We start from the raw sequence: 17,828 nt of genomic DNA, 5'->3' as shown, positions 1-17,828 counted from the left end.
CAGGACGCACACCGAACATATCGCGTGGCAGAAGTCTGCTTGTTTCACGTGCGCTGCCAGAAGTGAGATCGATAAAACAACACATCGCAGCTTCTATTCTGGTATCATGTGGTGAATTATCTGCTCGCTCAGTTCGCGGCACAAGTATTAGACATACAGATGGATTTAATTACTCTCTCAGTGCCAGTATGTTTGCTACCTTCTAATCATACTCAAATTGTAACATGTCTTACTTGTGGGGATGCCATGTAGGGTTTTAGTTATCATATAGGCTACCTATTTTCTTGAGATCATATGCTGGATTTTTGTTTGTTTGTTCGTTTGTTTGTTTTTGTTTAGTTTTATTCTGCCTGCGTTTTCTCTTCTCCTCTTGTCGTCTCTTCCTTTAAACTGTTTGTTCTGTTATTCCTATTCATTCCTTTTCCTTTTTATCTCACCACCCCCCCCCCCCCCCCCCCACTAAACAAACAAAACAAAAACAAATGACCCATTTCATTGTACTTTTCTTGGTGTTGGTGGTGTCTCACTAGACTTGATCATCACCTTATTGATAATTTTGTATTTAGCCTAACTGTGCCCAGGGAATGCGAATTACCAAAAGTGGCGACTGAGTGCATAGGGGAAAGAGATTTCGGCGTTAATTTAAAAGAAAAAACTTTCAGAAAAAAAGACAACGAAATACAATCTTTGAAATACAAAGAGGATGAACTTAAACAGTACAGTAGACGGAACGCAATACGAATGAATGGTGTGTCAGAGAATGATGGAGAAAACATAGATGAGTTGGCACAGAAAATAGCAAAAGAAATCGGTGTCAGCTTGGACAGCTCTGTGATCGACCGATCTCATCGTGTGGGAAGAAAGGCTAACCAGGGGAGTGTTTGTAATCAAGCTTTCATCATCAAGTTCACTTCAAGCCGTTACAAACAGTAGGTCATGGCAGCGAAGAAAAAAACTTTTCCCAAGTAAATGCAAGCATTCTGTTTGCCACGATTGCCTCTACAACTGCTGCTGCTGGCTCCAGCCGTCCGTCTGGACATCAACGATGACCTGAACAAGACGAGGGCGGACATCGCTGCTGCCGTCAGGGCCAGCAAGAAGAAAGGAAAGATTTCCCAGACATGGACCAGGGACGGAGTGGTGTTCGTAAAGACTGGGGAAACAGCACATCGTATGACCACTAGCCAGTTTGATGCTCTTTCACTTGTGACTGACTGATCGGGTGCAACAGACTACTTGGACAGAGGTGACAACTCTCTTGATGAGAACCAACAGAGACCCCTTGGTTCATTTCTGTTGCGGTTGGTACGTTTCCTTCATGCTTAAAGATCGACTGAGTCTTATGTGTGTGTGTGTGTGTGTGTGTGTGTTACACATCATTCTCATCTGGCACCATTTCGCAGGGGGTGTCTGATTGAGGATGTGTAATCATAGAAGGTGGAGGAAGCCAGAGCTTTTTGTTTTTCTCCTTTTGTGGGGCCTGGGAGGGGGTGGGGGTGGAGACTAATAAAAATGCGTAAACTTGAGGGGAAAAAAGTTGTGGCTGTTCCGATTCACAGCAAAGGTCACTTTGCTAAAAATGAAAATGATGTGAGAAACCAAAACAAATGATGTATTCAAGAAGAAAAAATAATATGCACATTCAGTGTTAAGCGATTTCTTTTAAAATTGTTTGATACAAAGGAGCAATGTTGTTTCTCCTGATATCATTTTAAACTCCATTTTTTCTTCTTCTTTTTTTTTCTTTTTGCACAGAAATCACCACCACACTGTCGTGTCTTGTGCACAAGAAACTTGTATGCTGCACATTAGCATGTCAGTGAGTGTGGTTGCATGCATACCCTTTAAAGAGCGGATGTACTGCAGGAGTACTTTTGACTTTGAGAGAGAGAGAGAATTCAGAACTCAAAACGTTTTTATGAGAGAGAAAAAGAGAGAGACAGAGACAGATAAACAGGGAGACAGACAAAGAACACAGATTTTAGTTACTATGTAAACGCTCACAGCTGGATGAATAAAGCATTTTGAACTGAAGTGAAATGTCTCCAAACACGTATCTCATTGTATGCACTTGCTTGTGTTTGAACACGTATGAAAGAGAGAAATATCGTGAGAGACAGAGACTGAGAGATAGAAAGAGAGAGAGATGGGGAGGGGGAGGGAGAGAAAATATTATTATAAATAAGCAGCATGTACGTACTTATAGGCTCAGTCTGTTAGGGAGCTTGTAAAGCACACTTCATTGACTTTCAGTTAACATTACGAGCACCAGTTTCACTCTGGGCTTTCATCTGTCCAAAACGATTCACACTGAGGGACCTGAGGGGCAGTGTTTGGAATTACAATCAACACGGTGCACTGGTGACACCACCACTGACAGCATACAAGAGAAACACTGCAGGAGAGCCTTCAGTTCTTCAGCTGCACAGACCTAAGTTCAGTGCCTTTTTTGTGTACTTCTTTCACATCCTTTACAACAAGGCCAAACTATTCATTCATTTATTTCATTAGTAATTTATCTTATTCGCCCTAAAAGCCTAAGCACGTTGCGTTACGCTGCTGGTCAGGCATCTGCTCAGCAGATGTGGTGTAGCGTATAAGGATTTGACCAAACACAGTGACGCCTCCTTGATTAACTGAACCGAACTGAATTTGCAACAATTAAAAAAGAAAACATTCCTTTTCAAGCAGTCTCTAAATTTGTAAAGCACTCCAATCCATATCAGTATTCAATAGATACACATCTATTTCTGCCACTCATGTGTGTACACATCCATGTGTGTGTGTGTGTGTGTGTGTGTGTGTGCTTTGTGTCCAACATTTTATATAAATGTAATTGCTTCAAGAAGTTTGAAAGCACTCTATAAATGTACAACAATTTTTTTTTTTTATCATACTGGACTCACCTCTTTGGTTGAAACAATTATAAAACAGCCAATTACTGCCTCCTTATAATTTTCTCCTAACACAGGCACAAAAGCACTGACATTCATGTGTACAAGAAATTCCACTCGACAAAAACGCCAGGCATTCCAAATTTAATGTCAGTTTACCATGTGCATGCATGCTTGAACAAAACTCAACAAAGAGAACCAGATCTTGCTCAGGGACATTTATTTTTCATTTTCGGACTCCAGTCTTTCACACAATTACTGGCGTGCAGACAGACAGACAGACAGACAAACCTGACACTCAAACGTGACACATGTGACATAACTTACCAATACAAGCCTGTTAATAATCCTCCATGCATGGAGATACAGTGCCTCAATACCATGAATGGCAGTTGATCTGACTAACGAGCTGGATATCAACTTGTGTCCACCAAGAAGTGGGAGGGATATGTGCAGCTATAAAGAAGGAAAAAAGAAAAAAGAAATTAACAGTGTCAACTTTTACTACAGATTTTTCCAACTTAACTTTTCTCCTTTTCCTTCTTGTTCTCTGATACTGTCCTAACTGTTAGAAGGGTTGAATAATTTTCTTCTGTCACTTTTCATTTGACTCCTGCAAAAAACAAAAGAAAAAAAAAACCCAACTCACATGAAACTATATCATTTTCTGATAAATCTGTTTTTAGCTGGAATAAGGCCATCTGGTTGCTGGATCAAAACCTTCATTAGCCACACAGAAAGCTGACCAGGAGAATTGTTAAACTGCTTTTTCCTCCTTCCCAAAAAGGCTAGTGTATTTGGGTTAAACACTAATGACAGATGTAATTTAAAGAATTCCAGCTATGACAGTTATGATCTGCAGACTTCCTGCCCCTAAAAGAACTCTTCATACTGACGCAAGAATAAATTTAATTGGTTGATTTCATAATCACCGTCATTTTCACTTGTAAAAAGGAAATTAAGGGGGGTGGGGGGAGGAGACACATTTTAAATGACAGTTTTGTTGGGCTCTTTACACCTCCACATAATGACACAAAGATATACATGCGAATAAGTGCTTTTCAAGTGGATGTGTGTTGTTAACATCATAGAAAATCACAACTTATACTGAGCAATGCAACTATTAATTCCCCAGAACAGAACTTTGTTTTCTTCACACAGGTTTAAGTTGTTCCCATAAAAACAGAGCTAGTTTTGTCATATATTAATCTGCAGTATTACCAGCAAATGTAAGCAGACTGCACAATTGCAAACAACTGAAAGAAAAAAGGAAATATATTAACCATGCTCAATCTTGTAAAAAAAAAAAAAAGAAAAAAAAAAAAGAGTATGATCTAAAAATGTTTAGAAAATGTGAGGGGATAGCATGAATCTCAACTGCCTATCAGTTTCACTGCAATAACAAAACCAAATCATAGGCACTTGGAATGAATACATGCAATAAGTGAATATAATTTTTTTTGTCTATTCTTAATTCATGTTCTGAATGACCTGAAGAACACCTAGAACTCTCTCAGACACATACGACAGGAACAACAGACAAGTACAAGCATACAAACCCAAATTACAGAGATACTGTATAGGCAATATCTAGGTCTGCCAAGTACCGTTTCATCATAATCAGTCCACAGCAAGATTCACCCCAACACCCCTTCCACTACTCAGTCAATCTGTACGATACACAAGGGCTTTCAATAAAGCTCAGGCTGCAACAAATGAAAACTATTTTCTGTACCCTCTCTCCTCCCTATCCCATAAAGGAAAAGACAGAGAGTGGAGTTCCATATGCAACATATCCACAAAAACAAAAAAGACCAACACTAGCTGTCATTTTACAAGCAAACATATCAAGAAAACAATCTATTCCTTCACGTCACTGTCTGCATGTGTACCCTCATTTCTGCTACATGGAATACACACACATAGACAAAGAATCACCATGTTAGAAAAGCTGACACAGAAAGCATGGAATACAGAAATCTTCAGAAGGCTATTCACAATGAAAAACAAAAACACGCATTCTAGCAAAGCAATCAAACTTATAGCAAGAGACAAGAAATGAGATTTTGGGAGCTGAAAGTGATTAAAAAATTGTCAGGACTACAAGCGAGAACAGTGCTGCCTTCAACAGGATGCTAGTTTTTTGTGTACTCTGTACAACAAGTAGGACTTTTTGCTTGGTTTCAGTTCATACAGGATAGGGAACTACGTTGACAAGCAGAGTTCACTCACAAAAACACTTAAGGCTTTAACACTCACAACCTTCCTGTTCAACACTCTTTTAAACTTCACACACTTTCACTTCATTCTCTGCACACATGACTATGTGACACTGACAGAAAAACAACTGTACTTCTTCTCACACAAAAAAACCCCAACCAAACACACAAGATTTCAAACCCATAAATAAAACACAGGGTAATCATCACTACATAGTTTAAAATCTCCAAACCCTCCCAGAAGCATACTATGCAGTGTTCAACCATAAAAAGCTATCAAACTACACAGCTGTCAGAGGTAAAACAACAAACAAACAAAAATCAAGCAAACAGAATCAGGATGCTTACCTCCAACAGAAGCATGCAGTGTCAAAGAAGTTATCTACAATTCAGCGTTCAAAATGGTGCTATGCTTCTTCTTACCAATCATCAAGACGGCTCGTCTTTTCACTGTTAGCCGCGCGAAATTTGGCCAAGCAGAGCAAACCGATAGGCCTAGTTTGCATCAGTTTGACATGGTACAGTATATGACACCAAACATCAGTATCAAAGGATGAATCATTTTCAAGAGTTGTTTGACTCTGTTTTACAGTGTTTTGGTGTGATCGTTGTGCGCGCGTGCACATGTGTGTGTGTGTGTGTGTGTTCATATACAAATACAGTTTTAAAGGTTAGAAGTTTAACCAAGAATGTTTTTGATACTTCCTCCATTTATGGAAAATGAAGACCTGGCCTTGGATTTACGATTTATTCTATAATATATATATATATATATATATAGAGAGAGAGAGAGAGAGATACACATAGAAATATCGATATAGATATATATATACATATTTGTGTGTATGTGTGTGTGTGTGTGTGTGTGTGTGTGTGGATCTGCAGATGAGAAGAGGCCATTCAGCATATCTTGAAACTAATCTTCTGTCAGAGCAATGCCTCCATTTACCATAGTAAAAGCATTAAGTGACGGCCATCCATAGCATGTTAACACAAATTACTGAAAGGCCTTCACTTCTTTTCAAGTGGTTCTGATGAGATATCATTTATTATATATTCTCAAAAAGAAGATGAACATGTAATCATTATCAAACATGTATTATGTAGCACATCTTCATATCCCACACCCATTTGATTATCAACCAAAATACACCAAGCAGAAGAGGAAAAAAAATATATGCAAACGAACAAAAAAAAGCTGTATTAAAAAATATAGATTAAAAAAAGGTATAGTCTGGTATGCTGTCCACCTCTGCAGACTAACAAACTCAAATTTTAATACAGATCACACAGCACGATAAAATTAAAGTGGAGAAAACATGCCACATGGCCAGGACCATGTGGAGTGAAATAACTGCTGCACCTGAACTGACCTCGTCAAACCCTCTTCTACAATTATGCTGCTTTCTCACAACAAAAAAAAACCCAAACAACTAACAGTAACTGAATCACTCTTTTGTTTGGCAAGAGGTTACTTTGGGAGTTTTTCCTTCATATCGTCACACACCTCACACATCGTGATCTGGCCTGGCAGACAAACAAATCAAATAACCACCAACACAAATCTCATGAACACTTTGAACCCTTCGCCACTGCACAGCTCTGGCATCAAAGTTCGTTTCGTTAACAACGGTTCCACATTCCTAAACATGCATTAACTGCAAGCAAAGGGAAACTACCTTCAACAGTATTTCTGGCTGAACCAACAAATGTCAATTTGGAGGTAAAACCAGTCAATTTCAGTGTTTTTTTCTGCTTTTCTCAACATCAATATGACAGTGAAGCCTGCCATGGCTATAAACTCCCTTGTGTTGAATGGGTTAACACCTTCCGTCATTTGCAAAATCGTTGAAGAGGAGGAGGTAGGAGAGAATCATAACTCCTCCTCCCCCACAAAGGACCATCCCCATAATAAAAAAGAGGGGAAAAAAAACAACAAAAAACTCATACACAGACACATGAACACACAAAAAACCACACCCTTACACACATACACACAACAAATAATGACAACATAGCTGTCAGTACCAACAGGTGCCAATGAAACAATCATTCCTTTTCCACACTGGCATGACAAATTAAAACCACATCAGAAAGTTCACAGCCACTCTCTATAGTCATCAACACAAAGCCATAAATGCAGAGGTGCAACCAATCACAGTGACATCATCACACTGTACAGAACTATCAGGTACTTCATATATAATCCCATACATCATCCTGCATGCAAAAAAATTTGTACACCAAGCACACTTTCGCATGCACTCTCACTATCCCATTTTTGCATGTACCACCATCATTACAAAAAATGCACATCATATATTTCAGGGACATATCATTCAGAGTGTTAAATGCCATGTGCAACCATGAACAATGAATTCGATTTTTCATGTGTTTCTTGTGGTGTTGAAAGCAAGCTTATCATACAGACCCTGGCACAACTTTGACTGAACATCTCTTGGCAGTATTGTGAGTATATGTATGCTTAGCACACTTTTGTTTGTAAAGATGTTTTCTAATGCAAAATGTTCCAATTGGGGACCAACTCCACAGACAATAGGATCAGCTGAAACACTGACCATTCATTTCATACAGATGAATTTATTATCAGTCCACCAGTGGAAAGTGAATTGGATATCTGAACAAACACAGTGAGATTTCAACCCTGAACTGGATACACAAACATTTTACTGTCAAATAGAGTGTGAAAAGGGGAAGGGAAGGGCGATAAAGTGCATAGCATAGGCTCATGGTGGCAGAGAGAACCATGGTAATACTTCACTGAGGGGGAGAGGGGTGGACGGGATGGAGAGAAACAGAGACCTTGTCAAGAGAGTAGGCATACAACACCTCTGTGTTCACACACTGAAACCCTTTTTTTTTTATTGTTTTGTTTGGAAATATCAAATCACTGACAAAAATGTGTTGACTAACAAAGAAAGCCCTCATTAACATCTCATTAACAGCTGTCCATTTCATGCACAAAAAAACCACAAAAAGTCACATACTGTATATATAGACATTTTTATCCCCTCATCTTCCCTCTTCTAAACCTTTTCCATTTTAATCAACCCCAAACTGACACAGTCTCCTTTCTCTGTCACTAAAATAAATAAATAAACAAAGACAAAAAACACCTACTGAACAGCAAAGGTATAGCTGCTATAATTTCAGCCTGGTTTCCCCATACAGCAAGTTGAAACAGACCCGGTTCAACACTACACTATCCTATATTTTGTTTTTCCATTCTTCTGGTATCACAAAGAAGTGTCTGAATGCAGACATACTGTCACTGTAAACTCTTATGTCTAATTCAACCAGGTCTTCTGTCTAAAACATTTCAAACATGATGCTCTTCAGCATATAGAGCTGATCACATTATCAATCCTTTAGTATTAACTGGTTTTTATCTTCCTGTGGCTGGAGTCTGTGTCATCAATCTACAAAGCAAGTAGCTCTTGTACTCTGAGACCTTCTTAAGCTATGCAGTTCATCATCAATGTGTGCTGATACTGACAATATAAATGCAATCAGTTTGTTTTGTTTTTGCATAATTGATAAATGTAGGATGTAATTAATTTTTTTCATGCAGACCTACATGAATATGTGTCTGTACTGTATGTACATGTTAGTTTTTCAAATTTGCAAATGTTGTCTGGTTAGTAACTCTTTAGGGGTTAAAAAACATTTGTGTTTTCTCAGCTTCTATGTCACGCTGTTGTCCATTTGGAAATCTTTATTCTGTGCATGAAATTATTTTGTAGTAGTCCTCCATACTCCAACAGGAGTGAAAGGATAATTAAAACCTGAAGCTTGAAACTACATCCGAGTCCATGTCTCTGTGAGTTCAAGATTAACGCCTTGCAAATTCAAAAGCATATGATGCCTCCATACAGAACCACTTTTTTGCAAAAACATGGTGAAATAGCTGATTTTTATAAAATGTTACACTGAACAGTAATAATACTTTCTTTTAGTTTTCATTAGTAGTTTAATCATTTTCCTGTGCTTCATAGAAGAATACTGCAAGGTTAAAGAAAAAACAAAAACAATAATCAAAGAAACAGAAACACTAAATCCTTCTATAAATTCATTGTATTTACTTATCATAATGAATCTTTTCCCCCTCAACCATGAACTAAAATAACATGCACAGATTCCTAAGGATAATGAAACATAACTTGAACTCCACTTCCTTAAGTATTTCAACACACCAACTATGGAATCTGTTTTCTACATTTGTCATATACTATGGTATAGGAATAGATACAAGAACATTCTTTTTCTGGATTTATTTCAGCTACACTTATTCTTCTTCCACATTCCCTAGCTACACTTATTCACCATGACTCACTTTTTTCCAGCACAAGTAATGGCAAATATGTGTAATCAAAACTGCAGTTTTTTTTGTTTGGTTTTTTTTTTTAAGAAAGTTATCCATTTTCAGTTTTCAACACGGATGATTTGCAGACCTAAAAAAAAAAAAAAAAAGTTGGGGGGCTTGCACATAGAAACAAAACCATGTGCTTGTGACCATGCACTACCATGTAAACACAACTGTGGTAAATTTTTATTTCTGTATTTCCAATGAAATTTAACTGCTAATGTCTTGCCAATAGTAGTGATTAAATATGCTGACACATGCTTCAGATTCACACAGGAGCTTACAAATTAAATAAACAGAAATTGATGACGAAACAGTTCAACACAGACTTGGTTTCTCCGACTTCATGACTTCTCTTCCAAGATTAATGTCTCTTGAGGGAAGAGTTTGGCTGTCTTTAAATCCTGTGAAGAGTCCAGCTGAGTAATCTGCAAACAAAAGCAAAAAATGAAAAATAAACCTGGAGTCAAAACATATACAAAGGTTGTTAAAAGAATTTAGAAGTGAGAAAGCAAGACAGAGACGGAAAGGGAAAGAAGCAAAATGATAAAGCATCAATTTTCCCCATGTCATAAGCATTATTTTGACTAAAAAGTTGAGAACTGACACTGTCAACCCCCCCCCCCCACCACCACCACCAGCCCCATCCCCTCCCAAAATGTTCATTTGTTTCAGATCAATATCAACCCAAGTTTTCTAAAAGATAAATCTATTAGTGTTTTGTCAATGGACAGGACAGTTTCTTTTCCTTCTTCAAACCAATGAAGAGTGAAATCATGGAATACTGCATCGGTTCTTTTTGCTGTTGTTGTTGGCTCCAATGCATATGTATGTATCCCATTCTCTGGCTCAATTAGTTACTGATGTATTCATTAAACTCACATTCCTATTCAAGACTACTTGAGACACTCCTGCTCCCACTGCGTGCACACACACATAAACACACACACACGCACACACACACACAAACGCACACACACACACAAATGCACACACAAACCCCCTACACAAACACACACACACACGCACACGCACATACAAACGCACACACACCCACACACATGCACACACACACATATGCACACAAAGACACACACACACCCACACCGAGGACAACTCACATCACGGCGTGGGAAGGTGGTGAGGACTTTGTACTCTTCTGTGTGGAAGCCCTGACTGGTGAGATAGTTCAACACGTCCTGCACGGTGTTTTCTGCCCAAAACCTGCGTGTGATCTGTTCCCCTCCAGGTATCCGGAACCGTAGCCTGGAGATCTCACCTGTGGCGCTCTCCATAGGCTCCTCAGGCACTGACTTGGCGATCGTCTCTTTGATTGCCTGCATATTTAAATTCAAATGTTCACAAGTGCAGTGGCGGCCTTGTGGTAACTGGTAACATAGCCTTGTGGTAACTGTTAACAAATCCACCTAGGAAGCAAGAGAATTTGTGCATGCAGGATCAAATCCATCATTCTCTGGAATTTCCCACTCCTTCCACTGGACCTTGAGTGGTGGTCCGGACACTAGTCATCGGGATGAGATGATCATGTCTTTCAGATGAGATGATAAACCGAGGTCCCTTGTGTATCATATGCACTTAGTGTGTATAAAAGAACTCACAGCAACAAGAAAGTTGTACTTTTCTGCAGGAAAGTCCAGTCTGATAGTTAAACAAATACACCTGCAGACAGGAAAAGGACATAAAAAGGGTGCTGCTGCACTGTGGCTCTTCCCAGGGAGAGGAGCCTGAATTTCACACAGAAATCTGTCGGGACAAAAAGTAATATAATACAACAAAATCAGGTCTCACACACCTCATTAACATTCTGCATAAAATAATTATAAATATACTTGACTGCATAAACTGAAACAAAACCACTGGATGCACGTATCCATGCATGCACTGACTTACACACAAACAGCTCACTTCAGCTCAAAAACCTGATATTGTGGGGATAAGTTACAGATCAATAATGTCTCCTGAGAGTGATACTGCCTTCATAAGTTCATTTGTATCAATCACCACATAGTGGGCTCTCACACAAAGTATTCAACGTTCAGCAAAATTCTTTAGTTTCCACTCTCTTTGTTCTGTAGTCATACCTCTTTCACAGCCTCTTCCTCTTGCCGTTTTCTTTCCTCTTCTGCCTGAATGGCCATGAGTCTCTCCTGTTCTTGTCGTTGTCTCTCTTCTTCTTCTCTTGCTGCTTCGGCCTGAAATCCAGAAGACAGATATAAATACTTGGAAAGTATTTTCTTCTGTAAATGTATTTGTTTAAAATACATACTCCCTGAATCCAATCTGGTAATTACCATCCCACAAGGGTATATGCACTCCTTTTCTACCTGCTTTGTTTGTGAGAATAAACAGATATTGGCAGCAGAAAGTAGAACTCATTTGTTGCTAATGTTTCTCAAATATCTACATTTGGTTTGATAATATAAAGAAAAATCTGACCATAATCATTCAATCTGACCTGTGACTGTGTTCACTCATTTTCCCAATCTCTTTGAATTCTTCAGGGTTATTTTGGTGCTTTTATTTTAAAGGAAATTTTCTTCCTAAAATTACGTTTAAGTAACATACTTACTGTGACCCACAAGTGCAGACTCCGGCAGGGGTCCGATTCCTGTCCTGTGCAAACTACTATCTGCCTATGCAGAGAAAACGGAAGTAGCTACAGCCGATAACCTCCTGTAGTAGGCTACCTCCCTATTGCATCCCTGACTAGCGCCCTCTTTTTCCAGCAGCCATCTTGACACCTGCTCCTCTGCTCTGCATACGCCTAAGTTTTTTTTTGTAATTTCTGCCCGTCTATCAATTCTTTGTCGCTGTCTTTTTGCGTGCGATCATGATTAACAACAGGCCACAAGATTACTTGGCTCAATTGGGCGATCGAGCTAAGATTAAGCCGTGATCACAATCAACCAGCGGACACTCTCAGCCCTCCACCTCTGGCCCTGTCTTTAAGTCGAACCCTCCACTTCCTCCACTCCCTCCGGTCAACTCCATTCCTAAGAAGGGAGGTAATCCAGTTATTTCAATTTATGTCTTTAAAAACAACTATCACTTGTTGTATCAGCAGCACAGGTAGGGCACTAAAATGATTCCTTCATGCCCCTCCTAACCCCCCCGGATCCCCACACACCTCTAATGTCTAAATCTAAATTTACATTAGAATATAAAGAAAGGACATACAGATAAAATACTCTGTGACTTTTTTTTCAAGGAAGAACCAACTTTCTTTACCCCTCAAAACAAAAAACAAATGTGCACAAACAAAACAACAGCAACTTTCTCTTCTCTCTGACAAACAAAGACATGCACGCCTGTGATTTTAGACTGGCTGGACCCACCTTTTTCCTGTCAGCTTTCAAAGATTCCTGGTACGCCTCGTCTTGCTCCTGCTTGATCAGTTCACGTGTCATACGCTCCCTCTGGGGGAAAAAAAAAAGAAGTAAAATCATTATTATCATTCAGAGAGACAAACTGGGATGCCCCAAAAGAGGATAGACACACAATCTGATATGGGATGTTTTGTCTTTTGTCTGGTGTGTTTAACTGATGATCATCTTTACTGTGTCAGAGAAAAAATGTTGCTGAAAAAGAAACCATGACATTCTGCAGTGCTGCTGCTTCTAGTACACATAACACACAACATGGCTTCTTTTCTCATCCAGTTGCATACCTCCTCTGCTATATCAGCCTCTTTTTGTTCCGTGAAGACATCCCCTGCATGTAGTAACCTGGTCATCAGTTCATTCAGTGTGACGTGACCTGGGATCAATATAAACTTGTTACCAACCAACAAAAACAAAAATGTTACAATTTCAACACAAAAAGCATTTTTTTCTAAACCGTTCCAGCTCAAGAAATCCATTTACAGCATTTTTCTAATATATATCTATGTTTAAGAGTTTAACACAACCATGGTTTGCAATATCTTGTTAGAAATATGCACAGCTTAGCCAGTTACATTGCAAGATCCATCACACCGTCAAATTGGACACTGAGATGTTAAATGAAAGATAACATTAATAATAACTTTAAAAAATGGTTAAAGGAAATTTTCTATCTAAAATTACGTTTAAATAACATACTTACCGTGACCCAACTAGTGCAGACTCCGGCAGGGGTCTGACATTCCTGTCCTGTGCAAACTACTATCCGCCTATGCGGAGAAAATGAGAGAACTACGGCCGATAACCTCCCGGAAGTAGGTAACGTCCCCTTTGTCCCCCTGGTTATCGCCCTCTTTTGACGGCAATATGCCATCAGCAGCGCAGCGAGCAGGGAGAACAGGAAGCGGGGAGGCCGGGAGGGTCTTAAATTTGGGTCACGGTAAGTATGTTATTTAAACGTAATTTTAGATAGAAAATTTCCTTTTAATCACACATACTTAACCGTGACCCAACTAGTGCAGAATAGCGCGACAAGGTGGCGGGCTAGCCTGTTCTACTGTCTATGTGCTGCGATAGCCTGCTGTGCAACTACCACAGAAGCGATGCCTCTTGAGCCATCATCCCGCAGGCGTGCGACGTCTCTCAGGTAGAAGTCGATGAAGGTGGCAGGATTTTTCCAGTAGGCGGCATCTAAGATGTCTTGTAGCCGTATTGAGTGCGCCAGGGCAAGAGAGGAGGACCACGCTCTGACTTCATGCGCTCTGGCTGAGGAGGCATCGAGTCTCAAACCTACGTCTGCATATGCACCTTTGATCGCATTGACTATCCATCGAGACAGCGACGTTTTGCTAATGTCACGTGGATGGTCTAGGTTCCAGCTAATGAAGAGGCGTCGCTTGGACGCTCGGAAAGGACGCGACCTTTTGAGGTATATGCGCAGGGCCCTGACCGGGCAGAGGAATCTATCCTCGTCATCATGGGCTAGAATGGAAGAGAGCGGTTTGATGAAAAGAATGGGAGAGGGTGTATCGGGAGTCTGATTTTTGGCAAGAAATTCAGGGAGGAACCTAAGTGAGATAGATCCGTCCGGCTCAAAGGCTATATCCTGTGTGACGCCACTGAGGGCATGGACCTCACTACAACGTCTGCCTGAGGCGAGTGAGACGAGAAAGAGTGTCTTCATTGAGAGTAGCTTGAAGGGAGCTATAGCAAGGGGTTCGAAGGGTGCCTTGCGGAGGTATTGTAGTACCAGAAACAGGTCCCAAGAAGGGGACCGAGGGGATGTACGTGTGTGGCTGAGGGAAGCCCCTCGGACTAATGCCCTAAGCAGGGGGTCATCTGAGAAAGAGGGTCCGCCTAGTTGCCGAAGAGTGGAGCTGATTGCAGCGCGATGGACGCGTACTGCAGAGGCGGAGAGGCCTTTGGAGGAGGAGAGGAAAGCGAGAAAGTTGGCGAGGTCCATATTGGATGGGTGTGTGGGATTGACTGAGTGGGTAGAGCACCAGGAGAGCCAGCGATTCCAGTGTGCAGAGTAAACGCCTTGAGTGCCTTTGCGATGTGACCTGCATACGAGGTCGGCTGTGTCATCAGAGGCGCCTAGTGCTGACAGAGATTCCCGCACAGTAGCCAGGCGTGTAGGTTGAGAACCTCTGGGTTTCCGTGGGGAATGCCTGAGCGGGGCTGAACTAGGGAGTGTCTGCCGATGTGAAGGCGGAGTGGGGGGACGTGAGTGAGGTGGAGAAGGTCGGGAAACCACGGCTGTGCTGGCCAGTGGGGTGCGATGAGAATGAGGACGGCACTCTCCAGCCTTGCCTTTCTGAGGACTTTTCCCATGATTGGCAGTGGGGGGAAGGCGTACCCCGAAAGGCTGGACCAGCTGATCGACAGGGCGTCCACGGCCCAGGCCTGCGGGTCTGGGACTGGGGAGACGTATGTGGGGATGCGGAAGTTGAACCTTGTGGCGAAGAGATCCACATGTGGTTTGTGCCAATGGTCCCAGATCGGCTGAAGTGTTGAGTGTGACAGGGTCCACTCCGTCTGAAGCACTGTGTGGGATCTGCTGAGGTAATCTGCTAGAATGTTGAGCTTGCCTGGGACATGTCGTGCTGTCAGGTGGATGTTGTGCTCCTGACACCAGAGGAGGACTGTCTCCGCATGCAGGGACAGCTGGTGAGAGTGAGCTCCCCCCTGTTTGTTCAGATAACATGCTACCGTCGTGTTGTCTGTGCATAGCAAGATCGACCTGCGCGAAACGTGGGGGAGGAAGTGCTGGAGGGCAAGGGAGACCGCCTCCAGTTCCAGTTTGTTGATGTGCCATGATTGCTGCTGTGGGGACCAAGTCCCCGACGCTGTGTGGTTCTCCATGTGGGCACCCCAGCCCATGTTGGAGGCATCTGTGTATAGTTCTGCATCTGGAGTTGGGTTCGAGATGGGAACCCCGGCGTTGAGCCATTGCATGTCCATCCAGCGCTGGGTCGACTGTGAGAACCATGTGCCTAGAGGAATCTGGGTGTCCCACGTCTGAGAAGACTGGGACCACCTGTTCTGGAAGTGGCGCTGAAATGGGCGTTTGTGTAGTCTGCCCAAGGGGACCAGTGCAGCAAGAGACTCCATGAAGCCCAGTAGAGAGGCAAGCTCCCTGGCTGACGCCGAGGCTGCCTGTGATAGATGAGAAAGGAGGCTGTGTAGCCTGTGGAGGCGAGGCATGGCCGGACGTATGGTCATTGATACCGAATCGATCGCCATACCCAGGAATTCGAACTGTTGAGAGGGCTCCAGTTCCGATTTGTCTGTGTTCATCAGAAAGCCCAGTGCTTGGCACTGGGTCCTGACGAGGTTGAGGTGATGCTGGCAGAGGGCCTTGCTCTCTGCGAGGATCAACCAGTCGTCTAGGTAGACCCTCAGGCGTATGCCCTTGCTCCTGAGGGCCAAACATAGTTCCCTGACCACTCTGGTGAAGACCCACGGGGCTGGAGCCAGGCCGAATGGAAGGGCTCTGAACTGGAAGGACTTGCCTTCCCATGAGAAGCGGAGCCACTTGCGGTCCCTGGGGTGAACGAGGACATGGAAGTAAGCGTCTGTGAGGTCTATGGAGACTGCCCAGTCGCCTTGTCTGATGGAGTCCCTGATTGACGCAGGTGATTCCATGCGGAATGATTTGTGCTGGAGATATCTGTTTAGGGGCGAAAGGTCTAGGACTGGCCGCCATCCGCCGGATGTTTTGGGAACGACGAAAATGCGGCCGAAGAAGCCCGGGGAGAGAGGAGGAGCTTCTTCTATGGCCTCTTTGTGGAGAAGAGAGAGTATTTCGTCCCGCAGGGCTGAGCAGGCTGTGTCGCCCTGAGGGGGGGGGAAGGGAGGAGGAGAGAGAGTGAGAGGTGCCTTGGAGGAGAGCCAAGGCAGGCGGAACCCCGACCCTATCACCCGGAGGACCCACTCGCATGCTGGGAGAGACAGCCACGCTGGCATGTGCCTGGACAGGCTTCCTGCTGGCTGTTGGTGCGCGAGTGGCGGGTGAAGGGCGGGGGCAAGTCATTGGGGGTGGGCCGGAGTGGAGTTGGTTGCTGGCCTGCGTGGAGGGCGGAGTGAGTGCGGCTGGCGCCTGTACGGTCTGGGCTGACCCCTGGGTTGTGGCCTGGGTTGTGCTCTGGCGTTTGAGGTTGTGGATTGGCGCGGGCGCGGTCGGAAGGAGGTAATGTTGCTACGCCTTAAGGTGTAGGGCTGATGCCGTTGAGCATGCCGCGGGTGTGCCTGAGTGCGGAGAGGGCCTGCGCCGAGGGCAAGGTCCCTACCCAAGTCTGCGCGGCGTTTGATGGCCGCAGTGGGGAAGCCTTGACCAAAAAGGGAACCGTCGGCGGGAGGAAGCGCTCTGAGGGAAGCATGTTCTGGCAGAGAACGCACGTATGGAGAGTGGTCGAGCACAGCGTCCCTCCTGGCCAAAATCACGTTCATGTAGGCCTGCGCTTGTATATTGGCAGAGCGCATAAGGAGCTGGGCGATCTGCTGTACGAAGGGAGAGAAGACCGAGATGTCAAGGCCGGCTGGTGGGTCAGCTGGCGTTTCCATCAGTGCTGTGGCAAGGCCCGCCAGGAAGTTGTCTATGGCTGCAGTTGATTCAAGGGACAACCTTGCAGCTTCTTCCAGGTCCATCAAGAATCTGTCTGTCACTGTGACTGAGCGATTGGCCTGCGAATTGTTTGGGAGTAGTAGTAGGTCCTCCTGAGAAAGAGGCAGGGGCCTTTGCGGGATAGGACCCGGAGCTAACAGTGGGGGTTTTGAAGTGGGTCTGGGTTGGGTTTTTAAGAATTTGCCTCGACCCATTGCTGCAGGGAAATCGGGTACAGAATCAGAGGGGACCTCGCTGATGGGTTGGCCCCTGATGCGTGCCAGCGTACTATGCAGGGCATCAAGTACCATGGGCGACTGTGTG

The 17,828-nt window shown here is 43.1% G+C and overlaps 1 protein-coding gene across 1 annotated transcript in view; it reads right to left on the bottom strand.

Moving 5' to 3' along the window:
• Window positions 1-3,487: 3,487 nt before the first annotated feature.
• Window positions 3,488-17,828, bottom strand: part of LOC143279710 (FAS-associated factor 1-like) — a 32,727-nt gene continuing 18,386 nt past the window's right edge. The window contains exons 14-18 of the mRNA XM_076583819.1: window positions 13,186-13,274; window positions 12,854-12,934; window positions 11,600-11,710; window positions 10,619-10,834; window positions 3,488-9,925 (exon numbers count right to left, since the gene is read on the bottom strand). Coding sequence (XP_076439934.1) covers window positions 9,842-9,925; window positions 10,619-10,834; window positions 11,600-11,710; window positions 12,854-12,934; window positions 13,186-13,274 — 581 coding nt within the window. The 3' untranslated portion in view covers window positions 3,488-9,841. The remainder of the gene's footprint in view (window positions 9,926-10,618; window positions 10,835-11,599; window positions 11,711-12,853; window positions 12,935-13,185; window positions 13,275-17,828) is intronic.

This window comes from Babylonia areolata, chromosome 3 (genome assembly GCF_041734735.1).
Source record: "Babylonia areolata isolate BAREFJ2019XMU chromosome 3, ASM4173473v1, whole genome shotgun sequence".
NCBI lineage: Eukaryota > Metazoa > Mollusca > Gastropoda > Neogastropoda > Buccinidae > Babylonia > Babylonia areolata.
Note: the sequence above shows the minus strand (reverse complement) of the source record. Positions and strands in the feature narration are given on the sequence as shown.